At 27.4% G+C, this 23,858-nt stretch overlaps 5 protein-coding genes across 5 annotated transcripts; 2 read left to right on the top strand and 3 right to left on the bottom strand.

Moving 5' to 3' along the window:
- Nucleotides 1-88: 88 nt before the first annotated feature.
- LOC118065552 (serine-rich adhesin for platelets-like) lies at nt 89-10,435 on the top strand. The gene is made up of 8 exons (XM_035080919.1): nt 89-506; nt 604-730; nt 804-956; nt 1,036-3,787; nt 5,090-5,104; nt 5,320-5,438; nt 5,509-5,661; nt 5,749-10,435. Exons 2-8 carry the CDS (start codon nt 613-615, stop codon nt 9,948-9,950), a joined length of 7,512 nt encoding a protein of 2,503 aa, XP_034936810.1. The 5' UTR covers nt 89-506; nt 604-612; the 3' UTR covers nt 9,951-10,435.
- A 2,184-nt stretch (nt 10,436-12,619) lies between these two features.
- LOC118065457 (uncharacterized) lies at nt 12,620-14,833 on the bottom strand. The gene is made up of 7 exons (XM_035080753.1): nt 14,279-14,833; nt 14,037-14,165; nt 13,829-13,949; nt 13,590-13,752; nt 13,269-13,446; nt 13,068-13,193; nt 12,620-12,998 (listed from the first exon to the last, which is right to left on the bottom strand). The coding sequence occupies exons 1-7, from the start codon at nt 14,676-14,678 to the stop codon at nt 12,802-12,804; spliced, it is 1,314 nt and encodes a 437-aa protein (XP_034936644.1). The 5' UTR covers nt 14,679-14,833; the 3' UTR covers nt 12,620-12,801.
- A 1,128-nt stretch (nt 14,834-15,961) lies between these two features.
- LOC118065436 (COMM domain-containing protein 3) lies at nt 15,962-18,012 on the bottom strand. Its single transcript, XM_035080726.1, has 6 exons — nt 17,784-18,012; nt 17,642-17,712; nt 17,422-17,512; nt 16,663-17,287; nt 16,240-16,523; nt 15,962-16,132 (listed from the first exon to the last, which is right to left on the bottom strand). Exons 4-6 carry the CDS (start codon nt 16,790-16,792, stop codon nt 15,962-15,964), a joined length of 585 nt encoding a protein of 194 aa, XP_034936617.1. The 5' UTR covers nt 16,793-17,287; nt 17,422-17,512; nt 17,642-17,712; nt 17,784-18,012.
- A 678-nt stretch (nt 18,013-18,690) lies between these two features.
- LOC118065545 (uncharacterized) lies at nt 18,691-21,505 on the bottom strand. Its single transcript, XM_035080906.1, has 8 exons — nt 21,334-21,505; nt 21,088-21,250; nt 20,457-21,024; nt 19,650-19,947; nt 19,445-19,544; nt 19,043-19,162; nt 18,824-18,979; nt 18,691-18,744 (listed from the first exon to the last, which is right to left on the bottom strand). Exons 3-8 carry the CDS (start codon nt 20,779-20,781, stop codon nt 18,691-18,693), a joined length of 1,053 nt encoding a protein of 350 aa, XP_034936797.1. The 5' UTR covers nt 20,782-21,024; nt 21,088-21,250; nt 21,334-21,505.
- An 809-nt stretch (nt 21,506-22,314) lies between these two features.
- Nucleotides 22,315-23,620, top strand: Lsm12a (LSM12 homolog a). The gene is made up of 3 exons (XM_035080713.1): nt 22,315-22,483; nt 22,787-23,163; nt 23,250-23,620. Exons 1-3 carry the CDS (start codon nt 22,363-22,365, stop codon nt 23,325-23,327), a joined length of 576 nt encoding a protein of 191 aa, XP_034936604.1. The 5' UTR covers nt 22,315-22,362; the 3' UTR covers nt 23,328-23,620.
- The last annotated feature ends 238 nt before the right edge of the window (nt 23,621-23,858 follow it).

Raw genomic sequence — 23,858 nt, 5'->3', positions numbered from 1 at the left:
AGAGGGTATGGGAGCAACAAACTATAGATGGAGTTAGTTATAAAAGGAAAATCATTGGAAAGATGTCGATAAATTACCATTCTAATCATTTAAGTAAAACAGGTTATGTTACATTTGATTATTTATTTGTTTATCGCCATTTTGTTTCTTTGTATTAGTGTGTATGAGTGTAAGGTGTTTATTCCCTCGAAGAGTGGCACTGGTCATTCATCCAAAGTCGAGGTATAATGGAGCGGAGAGTAACAAGTTGAATCACGCCCAATTATTTTCAATTCATACATGTTTCCTCTGCTTTAATGTTCTTTAGATAAACGTTAAAGAATTTGATACGTACTTATATAAATCAGTAAATCTATAAAATTCTGTGTCGTTTTATTAATTGACACTCACAAGATGATTTTCCAGTAAGACAGTATATTTTTGTATAAATGGTCATGTCATTTGTGTTTAGTTTTAATTCTAAGTATTCTTGACATCAAATAAGAGTTTAAGTTTTATTTAGCTACGTAAGTAATTAAGAAACTTATAAATCAAACGATTTTTTATCAAAAATTTATCTTTAAATCAATGCATAAATTTACGTTTTCAAAGCGATCCTTTTAGTTTTTTAGAATGCCGGGAACAACTGGAGGACGCATTCGTCTGGCAGAACTTAATGATCAGCTTACTTGTAAACTTTGTCAAGGATATTTTATTGATGCAACAACAATAGTTGAATGTTTACATTCATGTACGATGATTTAATCACTCAATTATTAATTCCATTTTGATAGAAAAAATTAATAATTAATATCAATTTTCAGTTTGTAAAAGTTGTATTGTCAAGTATCTTAAAAAAAACAAATACTGCCCAATATGTGAAGTGCTGGTGCACGAATGTAAACCTTTACTTGGAATTAAACCAGATTACACACTTCAAGATATTGTTTACAAATTAGTACCCGGTTGTTACCAAAGTAAATATTTTAACATATACGTAATTAAGACAAATACCATTTAAAAATGTATATGATTACAGTTTTATTATACTTGTAGATGAAATGCGTTGTCGAAGAGAATTTTATGACAAGTATCCAGAAGCAAAGATTGCAGGTATGTCTCCAGAAGCAAGAGGAGAACCTATTGAATCACATATATATTCTGCCGACGAATTACTGAACCTTTCGTTGGAGTATTATAATCCAACTTATATAAAAACAATTAATATTATTCCTGCTTTAAAGGAACCTAACGAATCCGAATTTAATTCAGAGAAAAAATTATCAAAGATTTATTTAAGATGTCCGGCTGCAGTGACTGTGTATCATTTAAAAAAATTAATACGAGCTAAGTATGAATTACATGATGAGCGTCAAGTTGATTTTATGTATAAAGAGGAGCCATTGTGTGCTAATTATACTTTGATGGATGTAATGTACATTTATCATTGGAGAAGAAAAGTTCCATTGAATTTGAATTACAGAATATTTGCACAATTACCTCACCATTTAGCAGCATCAGATGAAGATTTAAATTTAAAAGAGAATGAAAAAGTTGAGAATGAATGTAAAAAATCTAATGTAACTAATGTTTCTAGAAATAATTTATCTCGAAAAAATTCATCTGATAAAAAGTTGAATACTGCAATTACAAGTGTTCCTATGATCACAGATAGTTCAAATGAACCTCAAAGGATACAAGATTCAGTAAATATAACATCGACGAGTATTTTAAATAGTTCTGAATGTAACAATAAACAAGAGTTAGTTATGACAACAACTACGACGACGTTAACAACAATGACGACAACAATTTCAACATCTTTAATAACCGCAAAAACAATTACAACTCAAATAAATGAACCGAGTTCTTCGATAACTACTTGTCGTATATCGAATACCACTAATACATCAACTCCCAATAATAATGATAATAATAATAATAATAATAATAACGACAATAGTAACGTAAGTGATGATCAAAGTAGTTTATCAATAGAAGCCGCAAATAGCATAATGAATTCAAAAACACTTGCTTCACAACTAAATACAACTACTAGTGCCATATTAAAACCAATTACAAAAAAAATAGACATTTTACCAAAAGGAACAACTATCAATAAAATATGTACCAAAATTAATAATTCAGGTTCTAAAATAAATGATATTTGCTCAAAAATAAGGAACTTTTCAAAAAGAAAATCCAAAGTTGAAAAGAGTAAGCCAGGTGTGCCTACGTTGCTAAAGGTTACAAAAAAATCTGTTATCTCAACACCTGATGATGTAGTTAAGCGCATTTCTACTGTTTCAATTTGCAGTCCACATAGTTCAAATAAATCTATAAACAATGAACCGGATGATGAATCGTTACCAACAACAGCCGCACCATCAATGTCGACTACTTTTGAAGGATCTGGGCTAGTTGCCAGTGATAAATTATGTAAAGCGTCAGAAATTCCATCATTCAACAAATTTGAAAGTTCTTCTGATATGATGAGTTCATCGGGGTCTATACAAATGAATTCAACAGTTGAAAGTGAAACTTCTCAGATTTTATCTCCCAATACATCCGGACTAAATGAAAGTCCAAATGGTGTTAAAAAAAAACCACCAATCGCAAAACCACCACGATTATCTAAGATAAAACCGCCGTTGAAATACCAAGGCAATCGTGAGATTTCTATTAAACCATTATTTAATAATAATGATGATATGAATGATAGAAAGAATTCTTTTCCAAGCGCTCCACCGAATAAAGTAGCCATACCATCAGGATTTAGTTCAAAGCCCAAATATGGGCCAAAACATATTGCTCCACATCCTCCTTCCAATCTTTCTTCTTATTTACCTCAAGGAAGTTATCATCATTTACCATTTATACCAATTAGCAGTAATTCATCATCATATCCTACAAATTCTTCAGCGTTTATGTTTTCAACTAACCCTTTCATCTCTACTTCAATACAAAATATTAACCTGAAGCCTATTTATTCTCAACTACCATTCACTGGATATACTAACGATGTCCAAAGTTACTCGAACTCTTTGATTGGATCTCCGGTTCAAGTTCCTACTTCGAATACCATTACAATAAATGTTTTACCTGTATCTCCAAATTTTCAACAAAGCGCTGATAATATTTCTCCTAATACAACTATTCATTACCGTCCAGACTTAACAATAAGACCAGTATTTTCTTCTACACAAGTACCATACGCAAATAATTATACTTCATCATTAATGCCTACTAAAACAACTGTTCCTAATTTAACTACTTACGTTGAAAGAGAATCAACTCCTTCAACTAGTTTAGAGAATAAAAAAAATTTGAATGAAAAGAATTCTCAGAATTCTAACGCATCTAGTTTTTTTATAGATTCAATAGTTAATAATTATGGCACAGATTTCTGTAAAAGTTCTAACTCATCTTCGAACTTGGAAAATGTTTCAGTTCATCCAGCAACTTTCATAAATTCAATGAAATCCTATGAAAGCAATACAAAAGTTCAGGAAAAAGTTGAAAATAATAACAAAAAAGATGACGAGAAACAAGAATTGAGTGTTATTTGTAATAAAAAAGAAGAAGAAAAGTCTGAAACAAAGAATAAAAGTATTGAAGCACAAAATAACGATAATGTAGATGATATCACAAACAAACAGTTAATGCAAGAGAAAGATAGAAAAGTTGATAAACAACTCAACCGATGTTCATCAGCAATTGAAAATTCGAATGCAGATACAAATGAAAAAAAGGATGCGGCATTATCAAAAAATGATGCCGAAACTGAGTTAAATAAAAAAAGTATTACGTACTAGTATTGGAGTTAGAAGACAAATGGGTTTGTTTGAAGAATTCATTTACAGTGTTCATAGTTCAAGTTTTATAATAAGTAACGAAATCATCTCGAAAACCTCAGGGAAATATTTTTGAAGCGTTTTGTGCAATTTTTCAATTTAAAAATTGTTAAAGATTTATAAGATATGACAAAACAGTGAAAGCAATCATTATAGAAAAATCCATTCCATTTTGCAGTGAAAACGCTTATAAAATAAGAAATAATTATTTTTCTACTACAAGGGTCAACGATACAGTTTCATATCATAATTTTGAACAAAGATTGAGAGAAAAAATAATTAATAATTCAGAACAAAAATCAGATAATATAAAATTAAAAAAAATGGAGTTACTTTGTTTTGTTCTTATGTTTTGATAATTTTCTATTTGTTAATTTAGTTTATAACGTTTATTTTTATTAAACAAGATAAAATGAATAAAGTTTCGTCGTACTACTTATTTATCGTTTAATATATGTATTGAAAAATTATTTTTTCTCTCTGTATATTTAAATTAAAAACGATAAAATCAGATTTATCATTAGTCATTACATATAAATAATCATCTGAACTGATAATAGAAATTTTCTAGTTCTAATTTGTATTTTTACAAATATTTTTATGCAATTTTATAATATTTACAATTGAAAATAAAAAATGACGATAATAAATAATTTACTTAAATTTTGACAAATCACGTTTTAATAATTTATTATTTATTATAATGATCATCACAATTTATTTTTTATTATAATGTTTTTATTTCATCCGCATTGAATTTAAAGATAAATGTATAATATAAGTGGTGATAATGAAGAAGAGTTTTAACAAATTTTTGAGGTTATAGATGGCAGTTAAGTCAGATTAGAGGCTCTCCAAAATGTTTTCATCGGTTACATGATAATATTGTTTATCCGCCATTTTGTTTCGCTGTCGTGTGAGTGGTTTTTGCAAAGTGGTACTGAATATTTTGCTAAAATCATGATATTATGGAGCTAAGGTCAATAATTTAAATAAGTTCTCGATATTTTTTATTTTTATATGGTTTCTTTGCCATCGTATTAATGGAAAAAATTGATCAGAGTATAGAATACACATACTAATTAACAAGTGAATTCGTGACGCTCTGATTTTCTTTCGTGACGCTCGCAACATCATGTTTCCCATATACATATATGTATCGAATGCGTAATAAATGATAATTAAATTGGTGTTTGACACTAGTTTTGATCACTTGTAAGATCGAATGGCAGTTTCCAAGTAATTTACTGATTTAACCATAATTCAACTGCGTAAGTAATTATAGAAATCACAAGTCCTTATAATTTCTCTTCTATTTTGATACGAATTCGACCGTATTCATTTGTTTTTTCTTTTACTTTTTAATGTAATTGAGTATAGTTTTGTTTGAGTAAATGCCGCATTACATTTTATCCATTTAATAGTAATTTCTTCATGTTGTTAACCTCTTTTTTGTACTCCAAAAATAACTGATATCATTTTTCAGAATGTCAGGAGAAAGTGGAGGACGAATACGTCTAGCAAAACTTAACGATCAACTTACTTGCAAGCTTTGTGGAGGATATTTTATAGATGCAACAACAATAATAGAATGTTTACATTCATGTAAGTATAACTTATTTGATAAACAATTGATTTCATTTGAATTTCTAACAATAATTAACCTCAATTTCAGTTTGCAAGAGTTGTATCGTCAAGTATTTGGAGACAAATAAATATTGTCCAATATGTGAAGTTCAAGTACATAAAAGTAAACCTTTATTAAATATTAGACCGGATCATACGTTACAAGACATTGTTTACAAATTAGTGCCCGGTTGTTATCAAAGTAAGTATTCGAATTAGTTTTTAGAAATGATTCTTTTCAAGTGATATTTGAACAGGGGGACTTATAGTGTAATTATTAATATTTTAGATGAAATGCGCTGTCGAAGAGAGTTTTACGAAAAAAATCCAGATGCCAAGCTGACAAGTATGTCTCCTGAGGCAAGGGGTGAGCCTATTGAATCGCACATTTATTCCCCAGATGAATCTCTAAGCCTTTCATTAGAGTATTACAATCCAAATTTGGTCAATGATACCACTACTGTTATTTCTCCTGCGGAAGAATCAAAAGAATCCATAATACCTGTTAATTCCAGTAAAGTTCTACCAAAACGGTATTTGAGATGTCCAGCAGCAGTGACAGTTTTTCATTTACAAAAATTACTAAGAGCTAAGTATGGTTTAAGTGATGCCCATAGAGTTGATGTGATGTACAAAGAAGAACCATTGTGTAGCAATTATACCCTAATGGATGTCATGTATATATACCATTGGAGACGAAAAGTTCCATTGCATTTAAGTTACAGAATATTCGAATCATCACCTAAACGTTTGAAATTATCTGATGATAATACGCATTTTCAAGAATCTCTAAACAATGCTGGCATTTGTCAACCAATGGAGATGAAAGAAGTACAATTGAAAATTTCTGAGACTGGAATAATGAGCTTTACTGGAGTTTCTGGAAGTTCAGAGTCGAAAAAAGTTGCAAAAAATGAATTAAGCGTCGAAAGTGATAATCAGACAACGTTAGGAACAGTGAAAAGTGAAGAAAAGCCATCGACAGGTGATGAAAAAGAATCTAGTAGTACAAAGAAAAATATTGGAGAAGAAGAAAAGAAGAGTAATGATAATGAGAAGAAGTTAAACATCTCTAAAACTTTTTCAGAAAGGAAAGCAATATCAAATAGTAATAACAATAGTAACAGCAGTAGCACGAATACTAATAATAATAGTAGTAGTGGCAGTAGTAATAATAACAATAGTAATAACAGTAGTAACACACAAGAGTCAAATTCAAAACCGGAAACTCGAGAAAAAAGCAGAAATGCAGAAACAAGTCAATTACCTAGCGGAAGTGGATCAAAAATTGATGCTTTAAGTGTAAAATTACAGTTTCAACCGAAAATTGGACAGATAAATAACACATACAGTAAAAAATCTGTAAAGGAGAAGAAGACAATACTAGAAAAAGTATTGAAAAAGTCTGATAATAAAAATATAGCCGTAGATGGTCAAAAAGAGAGTCTAAAAAATACAATTGATAAGAGTAGATCTGTTACTAGTCTCACAATTTATCCAAGTAAATCCAATCCAACGAGTAAAGCAGCTTCAAATGTCGTTCAAAGTGGAATTAAAGGTAGTGAAGCTTTTAACACGAGTTCTGTACCATTTTCAACCATTTCTACGTCTTCTTCCTCGACTTCCTCAGGATCTATTTCAATCACAACAAGAAGGAATTCATCTCCTGATAGAAATAAAGAATCGAATTCCAGTAATAGCAATGCCTTATCGAACTTTAGTAAAAGAGGAAATAATTCAAATGAAAACAATGAAGGCTGTAACCAAAAATCCAGTTTAAGCTCAAATTCTAAAAGTCCTTTTACACGTCAAAATAGTTCATCTAATGAGAGTTCAAATGTAGGAGTAAATAGTAATGTTTCAACGATGATGGGAAATTTAACTCAGTCTGAATCGTCTTACGGAATTCAAGATTTAATTAATTCAACAATGAAGAATACATTAAAAAATTCCGGATTAAATATAGGACAGAAAACAACGATAACAAGTGTTCCAATGACGACACAAGTTAATTTACAAAGCTCTTCAACCAGTACATATTCGATATCGAATATTACAAAAACTACTTATTCTGCTAATACTAATAATAGTGGAAACAACAGTGGTAATAATAATAACAGTAATAGTAACAATAATGCAAATAATAATAGCAGTAATCAAAGTGGAAATTCATCAACAAAGCAAGAGAACATAAAAGGAAATTCAGAAATGAGTGTTTATGCAGTTCCTCCGTGTCCAGATGCTATTCCAATTTCTTTAATGAAGCCAACAGTAAGAAAAACAGAAATAATATCAAAAGGAACTAATCTCAATGAAATATGTGCTAAAATTGGAACTTCAGGTTCTAAAATAAATGATATTTGTGCTAAAATAGGAGAACATTCAAAAGAAAAAAATAAAACGGAAAAATCACGACCAGAGATTCCTGATTTGCTAAAAATAACGAAAAAATCGATAACTTCTACATCTAGTGATATGGTTAAACACATTTCAAATATTCCCAATGTTCCAATTTACACACCAAGTAATTTATTAGGGTCTAAAAATAGTGAATTGAGTAAAGAATCAACAATCTCTTCAACATCAACTACAACGTTATCAACCTCATCTACATCTTCCGGAATTACAGCTTCGTCGTCAATGTTAACTACTACCGTTCTATCTTCACTTTCTTCGTCAATGTCTGTAACAACGACAACTTTATCAACACCTACGACTTTGTCATTGATAAGCTCACATGTATCTGGACTAATGGGAAAAGGAAACTCAGTTAAAAAATCTCAATCGTCAACGGTTGGTTATAAGACACTCCGCGATCCACCAAAATCTTGGAATCCAACACTTTCGAAGAACAGTTATTTAGCAGCGAAAAATCAAGCTAAAGAAATACAAAATATTCAAATAACATCATTAAATTCATCAGAAGTTGGTAGTAGTAGTCTTTCAGGAGGAAAACCAATCATGTCTAAACCTGCGAAAATTTTTAAGATGAGAAATATGCCAAGATATCTTGGAAATCCTGCTTCAGGTGTTAAACCTATGTATAGTGTTAATAATGATACAAAAGAGGGAAAAGATCAACAATCGGGAGCAGCAACATCTTCAAAAAACACTGTTACAACAACAGGATTGAGTTCAATGACAAAAATTGATCCAAAAACTCTTGCTCCTATTGTTTCTACCAACTCTAATTCATCCATTATTTCTTTACCGCCTTATTCACCAAATAGAAGTTATCAAAATACACCTTTCTCCCGTACTAGTGGTAGTTCTGCTTTGTCTCCTAGAAATTCTCCAGTAAACATGCTTTCAACCAACCCTTTCATACCTTCTCCAACGCCAAATACCAATCCAAGGTTAATTTATTCCCATTTTCCACCTCCAGCATTTGCTACTGACGCGAGCAGATTTCCTAATCCTTTAATTAGATCTCCCATTGGAATTCCACCTCCGAGTGCTTTCCACAGTAGCTTGCCTCCTTCAATAAATAAACTTTATCAGAGATCGAGTTATATTCCTCAGACTACGACAACCGCTTATTCTCAAGGGTTAAATACACAACCGGTCTCTACTGCAATGCAAAGAATACCTCCTAGCAATTATTCCTCACCATCAAAATCACCTAAAACAATTGTATCTAATTCAACTTTGAATGTCAAAAATGAAACCTCTGCTTCTACGAGTTTAGAAAATATCGTACACCTTAAGGGAATCTCTCATGATTCTAATGTATTTAACTTATCAACTACCACAGGAACTATAAGTAATTATGCATCAGATTTGTCAAAGACTAGTAATTCACCTTTGACTGCAGGAGAAGGTTCAACCAATTCTGCAGCATCTACAAAGTCTTTTGGAAATGATGGAAAAAATCAAACTAAGAATGAAGAAAAAAGTGAGGATGATGAGAAAAAAGAGAAAATTAAAAGTAACAAAGAAAAAGAGAAAACTGATGATGAAAAGAAATCTGGTGACACTAGTAATAAAGAGTCAGGCGAAAAACTTGAAGACAAAGGGAAAGGTGATGAAGAGCTAAATGAAAAGGATAAACAAAGTGAAGATAGTAAAAACAAAGATAAAAAAGACAAACAACTGAAAAAAAAGGGAAAAGAAGTTGATAAAAAAGTAACTAAACGAGTTCTTAGAAAAGACTCAAATGATTCTGATAAAAATACAGTGAATAATGAAGATAATAAAATCAGTGAAAGCAGTGATTCTTCCTCATCTAAAAATGAAGTAACTGATCACCTAATAATCAAAGTCAATGGTAATCCCAATGATAAATCTAATGATCAACAAAATGATGATTCTTCCAGTAAACAAAACAAAGATCAAGGCAATGAATCAACGAATCAACATTCTAGTAGTAATTTTTCTACAGAAGATGATAAATCCAAAAATTCGAACAAATCGAGTACAGAGGAAACAGATAAAAATACAGAAAATAAGGAAGGAAATAAGGGAGAATCACAAAAGAAAGAAGGTGATTAAAAAAAATCATTAAAATATTTTTTAATGAAATAAATAACTAACTAAATAGTTATTAAATAATTTGAATATTAAACAAACTTTAATATTTAAAACAGTTTCTGAATTGATGATAGTTCAATAATAAGGAAACTATTAAATAGCCAAGGATTTAGTAGAAAGAAAATTTGAAAATCATCCGGAGTGCAATTATTTAATGAGTTTAATACTAATAATTAAAACAAAAATGAGAAACGAAGAGATAGATTATTAAAAAATAATCTCATTGACTATTAAAGTCAATACGTAGAGTGAATGTATCGAATAAATGCATAATATATTTAAAAAGAGCTTGCTCGCAGCGAAAACGCTTGTAAATATTGAAATTAATGTAAATAATAAAATAATCATTTATTAATTGCGGGAACAAAAGTTGACGCAAATATCTTAAGTAATATGTATAGGATACGATAAAATATTATTGATATTAATTATATATTAATATTACAATTAATAATATATTAATTATTAATAATTAATAGTTATTATTAGTTTTTATTATAACTTTATTATTTCTATAATTATGCATTTCGCCTTTTTATTTTTTTTTCCTCATTTTCTTCTGTTGTAATTTGTCTTCAGAATAATTCAACTAGATGTTGATTATATTTTTATTGAGATAAATATATCATTTACATCACCGTTTATATTTTATTTTATGAAAAGAAAGAATCAAATTTTATAAACGAAAAAAACACGCAATAAGTATTTGTTAAGATTTACTTATTATTACTGCTATAAATAATTAATTATTAAATTAATTAGTGATCTTTATTCGAAATTTCTGTTTGTGCTGTGGTTTTATTATCGTTAATATTTTTTGTTTGTAAATTATTGTAGTAATTATTATAGTTATAATTGTAATTATAATCATTATTCATGAACAAACACGTACATAACTCACACACAAATTTACTCGACAAACAATTATATTCCATCTTCAATCATTTAAAAAGGTGTCTTTGTTTAAAACATGAATTCATATCATATTCAGAAAACATTAAATAAATTGTATATTCATAGATCTTTTTAATCATAAATAATATTATTAAAATCATCAAAAAAATTCCAATTTTTATGAATTTCTCATTTTTCATGGAGTACTTTTGAATCATTTTTAAACGAAAACACCATTTTAAATCAATTCAACAAAAATACTTTAATTACAAGTAATAATTAAAATATTCATAATGCTACTAATTCTGCTATCAATTACTAAAACACATGGAATGATGAGTAAATTAAATTTACTGACATGAAAATATACTATAATTAATTCGGAAATTATGAATATATAATGAAAAAATTATTACTTGAATGGATTATTGAAACTTGACATTCATAATTCTGAAGTTCTATCTAATTAGAACATGTAAATTACAATTTAATCTTTTTTGTTATACATCCGATTGAAGAATAAAAATTGAAATTCAAAATTTGTTAAATATTAGTTTTCAGTATGAACTAATATTAAAATTCTGGAAATTGATTTAGTAATTCTCGATATTTACTAATAAAATGCTAACATAATATGAAAAATAATGGGTTAAAGTGGTATGAATATTAAATTTAATACTTAATGAATTTGTATAAGGGAAAATTGATTAGTTATTTAAACTTGAGATTCATTGTTTTTATCTTATTTTGTTGAATTATTTATTTATTATATTATCATTTTGATGATAAATATTCACGAGGGATAAAATATTTGATAACCGATTAATTTTATTTTATTTATGGAAGATAAAAAATTAAAAATTCACTTTGATATCATCGATTTCATATGAAACATGAAGCATTTAAAAATAAATAAATTAAAAATTAAAAAATTGATATTGATTGAATAATTGTTTTACAACACGATTGAAAATGAAAAAGAAATTAGAAACTGCAAGATTAAGAAAAAAAAACAAAATTAATTTTTAACATTGGACTTGGCTGAAAACTTAGGGATTCATGTATTTTATATTAATTATTATATAAATAAATAAAACATTATACTGCGATAATAGTATTAAATTCTCTATGTCAACAATATAATTTTTTTTCTCTATTCACATTATATATTTATTATCATTAATGTTTATCATATAAAAAAAATGGTAAGTATTATTTCACTGGATAGAAAAAAAAGAATATTGAAATAAATGTCCACTTGATAAACATCTTTTCCGTTACTTGCAACAATTACAGATTAATCATAAATGATTCTATGATAATTGAATTGAAACTTTTTTGTCTGTTTCATTGATACATAGTGATCTTCAATCTAAATTGTTTAATGCTTTGTTCACTTCAAATTGCCAAGCTTTTAAAATAAGTTGAAGCCGTACTAAATCAATTACTTCATTAATTTTGTTTAAAAATATAAAAATTATATGTTCTCGAATTGTTATAAAATATTTAGTGGATCATATTTCATGCGGATAAATAATAATTGAGAATTCAATTATAAAACTGATAACTAAATATAGATAAAAATAAAATGTCTTTATTTGACATATAATAATATAATAAATGTTCAAATATTTTCATGCTTAATAGTAACACAAATATTTAGACGAAAGTTATTTTTTTATGAAGTAATATTTTTACTTCTTCATAGTTTTACAAAAATTTACAGACAGCTCTTACAGACATTCAAATAAAATTACACAACAAGAAACAGATAAATAAAAAATGAATTTTGTGTACCTTAATGATAGATTATCATTGAATTATCGGTTGATTTCTTCAAATATTCAGATTGGTTAAAATACGTATAAATACTTTCGAAAATTAAAATCCATTTTGATTTAAATAATAAATTATAGAGTTATTCATCTATGGCTATTTTATAAATATCATTTTCAGTCACTGCAATTATAATTGGCATATCCAAAATTTGGCCAACTTTTATACCAATTATAGGTTTGGAGTCGACTTTAAGAATTCTCATTGGTGTGTCATACAACACACTTGTACTTTCTTCCAAACATGCTAAATTCTCGACGTAAAATATATGAATTACTCCTGAAAAAAATATTAAATAAAAGAATAATCTCATTAGTATTAAAGGTTGCGTAATCATTTTATAATTACCATACTCTAATCCTAAAAGAAAATAATGTCCATGCCATGCTATAGAAGTAATAAAACCACCAAAGTAGCGATTCATATGAAATGCTCTCCAATAATCAAAATGATTTAGGATATTCAAACAATTGTCTGTAAAAATATATACCTATTATTCAAGTTATACAATAGTCAATAAATAACAAAAAAAAATAAATGATCACATACGGCTTAAGTACATCAACGATTGATTGTTGAAACTTACAAATGGCCAATTTGCATCCATATCTACATACATATAGGGCATAGGTTCTTCTTGAACATTAGACATGTTCAGATCCTCTGGTTCATCATATACATTCGAATATAAAATGAAGTCCATTCCAGCTCGAACAAATACTGAGATCTAAAAAATTACCTAACTTTATTAATAATAATATCTTTTTTAAGAATTTCATGAAATATATTTTTTAATCTATTTCGATCTCGAAATATTTTATCGATTTTCGATTAAAATCAGTTAACTTGATAAAAAATTTTGAAATTTACTTTATGAGGTTCGAAAAAATTTAAAGTTAAAATTCTGCAAGTCTCTTTAGCCAAATCGAAATCACATTCTGATGATTTCAACTGGTTTGGATAAGTTGGTAGCAACTGCAAACGCAAAATCCGAGTTTCTTTTACAACATACAGGTTGCGCGAAGTATTAATGCTGAAAAGATAAGTAAAAATGTTTTAACGTTCGTATGACCCAATTAATTATTAATAATTTTCGAATAAATTATTACTATAAATCAATCCCATCTGTAATTTTTGATGTGTTTGTAAATTTTTCAGTTTTTTGTTTGATATCCCAAAATCGAACATAACCGTCGACATCTAAGGAAACAATAAGCAGTTCTTCGGACGCTGAAATAATTATTTGATGTAATGTTTCTAAATTATACTTGTGTTAAATGCTAGTTACAAATATATATGGAATGGTTAAAGTATTACCAGTCAACCAAATTTTAATTTTATTTATTTTTTTACTTCCAGTTTTTATGATGTAGCGTGGTTTTATCAAGAAGAAGTTGGCAAATACATGAATGGTACCTTTTGTACTTCCCACAACAATGTAACCAGCTAGAATCCAAAAATCATGTAATTGAATACAAACTTATGAATATAAAGAAAATAGTTGTTAAAATATAGGTTAAATTAAACTATCGGAATATAAACTTTTTTAAAATTCTTACACCAAACATCTAAACACGTGATAGTGTTTTTATCGTAAGCGAAAAAACGATTCCACATACAACTTTTGGACGAAAATTGTCTTAAGGATCTATCACTATTGAGACATTTACACCAATTTAAATATGAATGATAAATTTTCATCCACTTTGATTGTAATGTGATGTCATTAAAATCATCATATGAAGTTTTTGGAAGAATTGGTTTTATTATCGTACTTAAAGCATAATGACCAATTTCATTTTCACATAATCCTTTCCAATCTGCTCTTTTTAATGCGATATCTACGTGTGGTTTCAAATCTTTCGAAATTAATTGAAGTCTTACTAGTTTCTTTGGATCAGTAATTTTTTGGAAAACTCCTGCTAATATATGTAATGGAATGATTATGTCTTTTTCCATTTTTTTGGTTCACTTGAACAAACTAAAAATTTTAAATAGAAATATCAAAACAAGATCGTATTTTTTCTAATTTTCATTGAGCACTACTATCGAATACATCAATAAAATTCTAATACGTAGACAAAAAATATACTTAGAGAAAATACTATTTTGCCACGTGATAAATGTGTATTTCCCCCACTAAATTTGATGGTAAAAGCTAGAATGATATTTATATTTTCCTATAGTTAAGTCTAATTGTGTGTTGACGAAATATCTATTGGTATTTAAATATGTTTACTGCATTTGTGAATTATTTTTATCTCCAATACGAATCTTTTATTTTATAAAATAAATCTGATGAATTAGGCAATATTATGGACGAATAACATGGATCAGTTTTTTAAGAAATTATAATATGATATTTGTTCTATTGTTATTTAATAACTAAAATGTTCAAAAGTTACCATAAAGATTTATTGGAAATATGACTAATTTTTTGATTGGTAATTAAATTAGAACTCAATTTGGACATATCTGGCTGCATATGACTAAATATATTGAGATCTCATACTCGTAAATCTTTGATATAATAGATCAAAAGTTTACCTCTCAGAAGAATCATTATGTTAAAATGTTAAAAATTTTAATATAAGGAGAGTTTTAATTACAAGCTCCAATCATATTTCTAGTTGGCCCAAAGCTTGAAATAATAAATAAACAATGAACTGTCAGTGTCATATATTAAAAATATTATTATTTTCCCTCTAAAGTTATTAGTATAAACTAAGAATATAAAATCTAGACTTACTTTTATGATAGATATGGTAGATGGTAGATATTCTTCAAATTTGTGGAGATAGAAAATTTCAAATTTTTATTAATGTATTTTGAAAAAAAGTAATGCATCCCATAGTTGTAACACAATAATTAATATATACTCATATTCTACTCTTATAGAGCTATATATAAATTAAATAAGCATAATGAGCTCCTGGGTTTGAAAAAGAGTCGATATTCTGATGTATTTTCAACTGATGTTATTTCTAATTATCTCGGATTATTATAAATTAATTGTTAGTTCATTTGTGAAAAATTTTGTTTGTCAAATTGATTGGTATAATTTCTTCCAAATGTATATATTAATGCATAATCCATTCATTTGAAGTTGAGGTAATTTTATTGAAAAGAAATTAAAGCAAGAACGTTTGAAAATAAAAATAATTACTTAAGTTTATTAACGTTGAAATTTTTCAACATAATGTTAAATTAATAAATTGATATTTATTTGAATTAGCAATATTTTATTGAGATGATAATTTTTCTAAATGTCTCACAATGTCTTTTAATTTATGCACTAATTCTTGTAATTGATATATAGAGCAGGTAAATTGCACATTGCTAAGAACTCCATTTTTTTTTGTTGTTAGATTAATATAATAAATACATTCATGGAATGAATAATTTTCGCTAGTCTGTAACATAAAAAGTAGTTTGGATTTTTATAATATCGTAAAATGAGTAAACCTTGTGATAAATTTCTAGCAAAGAATCTACTCCGGTACTATTGACTATATTTTACCTTAATACAATAATCCAATCTCCAACTAACGTCTTTAAGACAAGGATAACAATCACCAATGTTAATTAATTGTGATCTTAAACTATCATAATTTTTTCTGTAAACATCACACAATCTTTCGAGTTTTGATGTTGACAATACCTCTGTTGTACATAAAAATTGGAACAAATTTTTATGATCATATCCTTGTCTTACAGCTTCGACGATAATTGATGTTAGATCTATATATGCTGCTTTTATAATTTCTGGTTTTACATCAGAATTTGAAGATTTCAACATCAAACCTGTAATTCAAGAATAAAATTTGAACATCGATGATTGATGTATTATTCGATTAGAAAATAAACACTTGTGTTTGATGATTATGATAATGTTACGACTTCTGTTAAATCGTGTATACAACTTTGTTTTTAATTTTCTTACTTTTGTCATCATGTTTTTTATTAATTATTATTGATATACAATCTAATAGTAGCTTATTGAAATTTTCATCAGTTAAATTACTTGATTTAATAAATTCTAAATTTTTCTTAGCTACTGTTGTTAGTTGCATTTTGGAATAAGAATCTACTGGATTTATTTCCACTGAATAACAATAGCATAGTTTAAATAACAAAAGATTATTTGAAGTTTTTCAATTTTTGGAAAGTATTACTAGTGTTTATCTTTATTTTTATATCAAAAGGTTATAGTTTTACTTTTGTCGGTAACTTTCCGACTTCATATTTTTTGTGAAAAAGGATTATAGTGTCATCTATAGTAACTTATTGTACAATCCTTTTTTCAAATGAACAAATATTAATGAAATCACCTATATTAGAATATTTTTTTTCATTAAGAAATGAATAATATAATTACTATAACAAATTTCCATTATATTTCAATTCATCATATTTTTTTGACATGAGAGGAATTCACGGTAATTAAGAGTAGTACACTATCATTGAAATGCTAACGAATTTTCAATTTCTCTTAATATTTTATGCTCTATCCAATCCAATTTCATATCGCTTAACAAGCTTTGCAGCAGGGTCATCTGGTCTAACAACTGTAACAAGAATAGACAAAATCACAATAAATATGTGATAACAACACATTACTATATATAATTGTAATGTATTCATAATTATTAGCGTAGAAAAGTTAAATTATTTGTATCGAGAAAAAATAATATGCACTTACCAATATTATATCGACGATATTTATGAACATAAGCAAATAAAGGATCTAATTGGTAAAACTTCCGGAGCCATTCAATGCTGAAACAAGTACCCTAAAACAAATATTCCATATACTACGAAAAATGTAAATTAATGTTTCATTTTTTATAGCATTAAATATTAATTTCATGAGTGAAAAAGTTCTAAACCTTTCTGAACTAGTATTTGAAAACATTATTTACCATAATTATATAAGCACATACAATTGGATGCCTTGAAAAGTAAAGTTTAGCTGATCCATATAAAGTGTTCCCTATGGAAAAAATCGTAAAATTAAATGAATTGGTAAAACATAACTTATTAATAAATAAAAGTAAGGTTTACACTTTGGTGTTGCATTTTTTGGAGCTACATTACTCGCCATAATTGTTGGTTAGGTTGGTTATCAATAACCAACCAAAATTGATTATTCTAAAAGATTAATCGTATATTTTTCACAAATTATAATGTGTAATAGGTAATCGTAATGTTCACAAAAAATAAAAATCAGCTGTTACATTTAGTGACAATTTAGGGACACTGCAAATTTAGAAACTGAAAAATAGTTAACATGAACTTCACTGATGACGCTACTGCTATAAAGTATTTTGGCGCCAAAATATGTGCAAAATTCAATTGTTATCATAAAATCTTGATTGTATGATCATATAAATCGCAATTATGAAATAAATATTTAGTACATCATTTATATATACTGCAGTCATAGCATCTTTTTCTTTTATTCAAATGAATACTTGAATTAAGTAAAACAGAAAAAATATAACTCATCTGCCTGATAACTACACTGATATAAAAAAAGCTTGCGCGAATCGCTGACTTCCCCTACTCTATCCAACACTTGCGCTGTGAGACTCTATATATAAAGTTTAAAACTTTTTACATAGAATTATTCGTAATAAGATAATAAGATAATGTGAGTATTGATTGTATAATTTGTGTTCAATCACATCTAGTTTTTTTCTTGAGTTGTCTATCATAATTATTGATTTGATAAATATATTTTAAACTTTTATCACAAGTTTTTATACGATAAATTTCCCTTGGATACACGTTGGTTTCCAAGAAATCAAATGTTATATTTCACATGGAAGGAAGTAAATGTAAAATTAAATGAAAAAACTGGAATTTTAGCAAATTTTTAATTTTTTTTTGCTGATCAGGATTAGTTCAAAATTTATAACAACTATTTTATTATTTACAAAAAAAACAACTTATCTCATGATTTCACTATTTAATTTTTTATCGCTATTAGAAAAGAAACATATCCAGCACATGTTTTCATCAACTGAAACCATTGGTGTAAATTAACATGTCAATCATTATCATAAAAATGATTATAAATTTTTTTGTCATTCATTACTCACTTGAAGAAAGCTCTCTAATCTGACAGGAGTCATTTTTCCTATTGTAATCACTAGAGATTTTTGTGATCGAAGTAAAATCAGCATGAGCTGGAGTGATTGGTTTGATGGTAAAGAATACCAATCACAGTCATACAGAACAAAATTCAGATTTTCACTCTGCATATTTTATCATTATTAAATATTGGAACATAATATACATATATATATAAAACCACTTACGTGATTGATAAGACTTTGCCCAACCCAAGAGTAAATAAACATCAAGAACATGAAATACATCACATACATCAAGTAAAAACTTGTTTGAAATAATGGCATTTTAGTATCATTAGTAAAAGCCTAAAATATTTTTTACTTAGCTTTAGTCACTAAAAAATTTTATTTGCTAGTAGAGTTTATATTTCTCATTGGCAAGTGTCAAATTGTTTCCAACCGAAAATGCAAATAATTAAAACATTAAAAACCATAGGAGTTAACTAAATGATAAAAAATTAAAAATAGTCAAGCATTCTTAACATAAATTCATTAAATTGCTTACGCTTATTCTTGTTTGAGTGTTCAAATAATTACGTACATTTTCGGTAAGACTTCCAAATAAATCTGCAGTTCAATATTACTCACAGTTACAAGTTGAAATGCCAAAATTGTAAAAACTAATGTAAAGAAGAAAACTAATGAGAGAATCAAAAGATTGAAAATGTCTTCAATTACAGCAATAAATCTGAATAAATAGATGATCTACAGTATTTTTTGAATACGGTGATGATTATGTAAGTAATTTAAATAAATTTTCGAATTATCCACATCAAGAGTATCTAGTTCGTACCTAATAATTTCATAATGCTTCAATACCAATGATCGAAAAGCATGGAAGTCCATTTCTGATGCCATAACTGTAATCTTTAGCCGTTTAGAAATAATTATCAATTGTGCATTAGTATGAAGTACTAGTACACCAAACATCCCATCTGGAAATGTATTACAAAGCCCTCCCATAATACAGTATATTAATTGTGATAGTTTTGTCAAAATATACCGATGACCTTTAGTAATGTCATAGAAGTAAGAAGTTTGCATTGCAAGTAGGTAGCCTGGTATGTCAGTGATATTGGTTTCAGTACGAACTAGCTTTCCAAAAAAAATTGCAGTATTTATTATGATAATAGTACCACAGAAAAAAAATAATCCTAGACAGACTATGAATCTTGATATTTTAGCATATCTTATCATTATCGTTCTTTCATCAGAAGTTTTTTTTTCATTCCAATCGCTAGCCATCATTTTAAATAACTCTGCTATATCTTGAACAATGTATTACCTACATTAAGAAAAAAGAATTTTGCTTCCAAAGAAAAAATACTTAACTCAAATCACCTGATTCGAGGCATTTGTTTTAGTTAGATATAGATTGATTTGAATCAAGTATTTTTTTGGATATAGAATTAGTAATCTAATGCATCAATTATATTACAGATTATACATATACTAGTGTAATATGTTTTATAGAATTAATTTGATTCGGAGAAGTAATTAAAATTTAAAACAAGTTTAACTACACGTCAACTTTGAAATATTTAATTCAGTTTTTGTAGAAAACTACAAACTATATTAATAACATAAAATCTTATAATACCTCTCTTTTTTATCCAAAGTGTAATTAACTTAATATTAATACATATCAAAGGCATTGTAACCATAAAATTATCTAACATCAGAATTAAGTTGCCTCGTACTTTTATCAATGCACTTATGCACGGTATGTTGCAAAGGATGACCAAATAAGCAAAAATAGCTGATGTTTGGATATTGCATAATGTTTCGATCCAAGGATTACTTTTTTCATATATCCACAGCCCATACATCTTCATGATAGTACGACACATCCCAATTTCACGATCTAAATCTTTCTCATTGTCTTCCATATCTTTATTCACTACTTTATTGAGTGAACTATTCATCGTTGAGGTAAACTGAAAACTGAAGTCCAGTGAGGTGCGTAACCTCTGAAGAAATTTCTTCCCCCATATTTTATTTTAAACTATACTTCGTTGGCAATTATATTTAATAATATTATTATCTAAATTATAGTTATTGAAGCTCATCGGATAATCATCATCCCTACTACCAATGAAATCGATCGAATTCTGCGCAGTTCGTATCAGTAGAAGTCTTTATTCTTTACTTTGTTTTGTGAAGCTTATCTGAAACATTAGTTAAAACAAAATGTATCCTGCACATGTTTTCATCAATTAAAATAATACCACCTGCATATTAAATTTTCTTTGTTATCACAACTGTTTCCAATTCTTCAATCATTTTCTTCAATCCAGTTTTCAATCATTTTTCTTATTGTAACGGTTTTTGTGGTCTGAAGAAGTCCTCATCAACTGTTTAGATTGTCTGTACTTTAGCAAATACTGGTCACAACTAGGAAAAGCCAGATTTAAATTAGTGTACTTACTGTGAGTTAGAAAAAATGCACATTGTTGTCTATTAATTAAATTTTTTACCTTTAAGTATATTAGAAAAAAAAGCTATAGAAATAATTTCTGTAACTCGGAAACAGTGAAGACAACGTTGAAATAAGTATCAGAAAATAGAAAGAGTTTTTTAATGTATTAATCAATTTGTAGCAACATTATCAACCTTACATCTGCTATGAAATAAATAAGTTAAGTATAGTATTAGTGTGAAGATTACCTAATAATATCAATGTGTTTTCCAATTAATAAAATAAAATAAAAAGTTTATGGATTAATTTTTGATCATCTTCTAATTGTCACGGTTGGTCTAATTTTATTATAATTAATGTCTCACTATGCACTAATGTCAAGTACAAATTATGTGCAGTAGTTTACTACAGTCCTCCAGTAACAATTTTTACGAATAATTTTTCCAAAAAAAGAACCAATGTACAAACTAACTCTGATATAAATTAAACATAAACTTAACCATCCTATAAATGTTGACATTGCTGCACATTTTAGAATGGTGTTTCTTTTATTTATTCTTTTATATTGAAACCAATTTTAAATTATTTTTCTGAATAGAATAGCAAAATTCTTAAGAATATTATCAAAACATTTACTTATAGTTCTGCTTAGATGAAGTCTTCTTATAACTTTAACAAGCTAAACGGCTTTTATGAATAAAAATTTTTAAGTCACTTGAGTTGAACTTTATTGTATTTTTTTTTTTTTTGAATTATTCTTCGAATATTTAGTAGATTTTTTATTTTTATAAAGTTACGATTGTTTATTTAACACATCCTTTTCCTATTATTTATGTATATATTGTTACAACAATATTGTCTTCGACAATGAATTGTTTTAAATTTCAAACTAATAAAAATTGATCAGTCGGTAATGAAAATTATCATTATGTAATCATATGATAAATAAGTTACATTAGTGTGTTTCTTAGTTCTTTGAACGATAAAAAAATAAGAGGGCGCTTAATTTAGTTTGTTTCCAAAAATGCTAAAATCGACTCTTTCAAGTCTTCTCTCTTTTGCTGTGGAGTTTTGAGTAAAATGAAAAATGGCCGGCGTTAACGACTGGTTTAGCATTGGAAGTACAGTAGCATGTAAAACATGTTATAATAAAGAAATTGAGGGTGAAGTGCTAGCATTTGATCCACAAACTAAAATGCTCATTTTAAGTATCCTTTTAAAAAAAATTTCAATCACTTACTTATAATTTACCTCTTCAACTTCGTTTCTAAACAATGGTAATGTAAATACTTGTTATTTTTATTTATGCTCATGTATTTTTATCTTCAACTCTTAATAGAATATTTATCAGACTTCTTTTATTAGAATTAATAAATTGAAATCAGTTATGAAGAATAATTTCTTAGTTAATTCAGTTTATTTTAAGGAAATCGAGTGTTAGGTTATGCTTTCAGTGATTTGTATTGATGTTTACTGTGGTGTTTTGGTTATTTCCTTAATGTGACATGTAGAATGCCCATCATCATCAGGTAGATCTAGTTTGAACGATGTACATATAGTGAATTTATCATTGGTTTCGGATGTTCAAGTAAAAAGAGAAGTGAGTCCAACATCAACAGAGCCACCTCAAAGTCTTAATTTACAAAGGCTGAACACACGAGTTCGTAATCAAGTTGAAGAAAAAAAACGTATTGTCAAGGCTCTGCAGGCCGGAGTATCACCTGAAGGACAAAAGCTTTTTATTGCTATTTCAAAGACCATTCAACATATCACTTGGTCTGGCGAAAATATTGTTGTTTGGAATGATGTAACTATTGTACCGCCTTATAAAGTTGATAATGTTCATGGGAATGTTGAATCCAAACCTTATGTACATGTTAGAAAAGTAGTAAGTAGTTGAAAATCATTTTTTTTTAAGCTATTTAAAATAATCGATAAAGTGTAGTCTAATTAAATACTTGTCTCTTAACACAGGTTGAAAAGCATATGAAAGACACAGCAGCAGCAGAAATTCAGCAATCACAGCTACAAAAAAATAGTAATGCGCAGTAAATAAATTGAAATGTCACTGAGGATATATAATTATACATAATTAACTAATTGAAAACAAAAATTTTTAATTGCGAAAGGAGTGAATGAATTGAATTTTAGTTTATTTATGGCAATGTTGATCATGATAATTGTGGCAATGACAACGAACATCTGGATAATTTATAGAAGATCAAAATCTAATGTTGATTTATCAATATTCCAATGATATCTGATGAAATTTATTTAATTATGATCATAAACATATTGTCATTAATTAAAAAATTAAAATCACAAACATATATATATAATTATAATAAGGAAATAAAAAATATTAATTTAATATTGTTTTAATAAATTTTATGTTGAATAACCAACATTCTGAATTCACAATTTACTTATCATTTTATCATTAATTTATAGCTAAGTATTTATTATAAATACATATCATCATTTTAGCCGTAAAATAATTTTTTGTTTTTATAAGACCATATTAAATATAAATCATAAACATATATAAATGTCAATGATTTATTTTAAAATATTTATTCTAAT

Source organism: Chelonus insularis, unplaced genomic scaffold (assembly GCF_013357705.1).
Source record: "Chelonus insularis isolate UGA/USDA-ARS -01 unplaced genomic scaffold, ASM1335770v1 contig_120_pilon, whole genome shotgun sequence".
In the NCBI taxonomy this organism is placed as follows: Eukaryota; Metazoa; Arthropoda; class Insecta; order Hymenoptera; family Braconidae; genus Chelonus; species Chelonus insularis.
Note: the sequence above shows the minus strand (reverse complement) of the source record. Positions and strands in the feature narration are given on the sequence as shown.

Coding starts and splice junctions, on each gene's coding strand:
- LOC118065552 (XM_035080919.1), top strand. CDS start 613: ATGCCGGGAACAACTGGAGGACGCATTCGTCTGGCAGAACTTAATGAT. Junction 731..803: donor AGTTGAATGTTTACATTCAT/GTACGATGATTT, acceptor ATCAATTTTCAG/TTTGTAAAAGTTGTATTGTC. Junction 5,662..5,748: donor AGTGCCCGGTTGTTATCAAA/GTAAGTATTCGA, acceptor TTAATATTTTAG/ATGAAATGCGCTGTCGAAGA.
- LOC118065457 (XM_035080753.1), bottom strand. CDS start 14,678: ATGGAAAAAGACATAATCATTCCATTACATATATTAGCAGGAGTTTTC. Junction 13,950..14,036: donor AATTAAAATTTGGTTGACTG/GTAATACTTTAA, acceptor TAATTATTTCAG/CGTCCGAAGAACTGCTTATT. Junction 13,753..13,828: donor ACAGATGGGATTGATTTATA/GTAATAATTTAT, acceptor TTATCTTTTCAG/CATTAATACTTCGCGCAACC.
- LOC118065436 (XM_035080726.1), bottom strand. CDS start 16,792: ATGCAACTAACAACAGTAGCTAAGAAAAATTTAGAATTTATTAAATCA. Junction 16,524..16,662: donor TAAAAAACATGATGACAAAA/GTAAGAAAATTA, acceptor CTTGAATTACAG/GTTTGATGTTGAAATCTTCA. Junction 16,133..16,239: donor GATTGGATTATTGTATTAAG/GTAAAATATAGT, acceptor TTTATGTTACAG/ACTAGCGAAAATTATTCATT.
- LOC118065545 (XM_035080906.1), bottom strand. CDS start 20,781: ATGAATAGTTCACTCAATAAAGTAGTGAATAAAGATATGGAAGACAAT. Junction 19,545..19,649: donor AAGCATTATGAAATTATTAG/GTACGAACTAGA, acceptor CTATTTATTCAG/ATTTATTGCTGTAATTGAAG. Junction 19,163..19,444: donor TGGCATTTCAACTTGTAACT/GTGAGTAATATT, acceptor AAAATATTTTAG/GCTTTTACTAATGATACTAA.
- Lsm12a (XM_035080713.1), top strand. CDS start 22,363: ATGGCCGGCGTTAACGACTGGTTTAGCATTGGAAGTACAGTAGCATGT. Junction 22,484..22,786: donor AACTAAAATGCTCATTTTAA/GTATCCTTTTAA, acceptor TGTGACATGTAG/AATGCCCATCATCATCAGGT. Junction 23,164..23,249: donor ATGTACATGTTAGAAAAGTA/GTAAGTAGTTGA, acceptor CTCTTAACACAG/GTTGAAAAGCATATGAAAGA.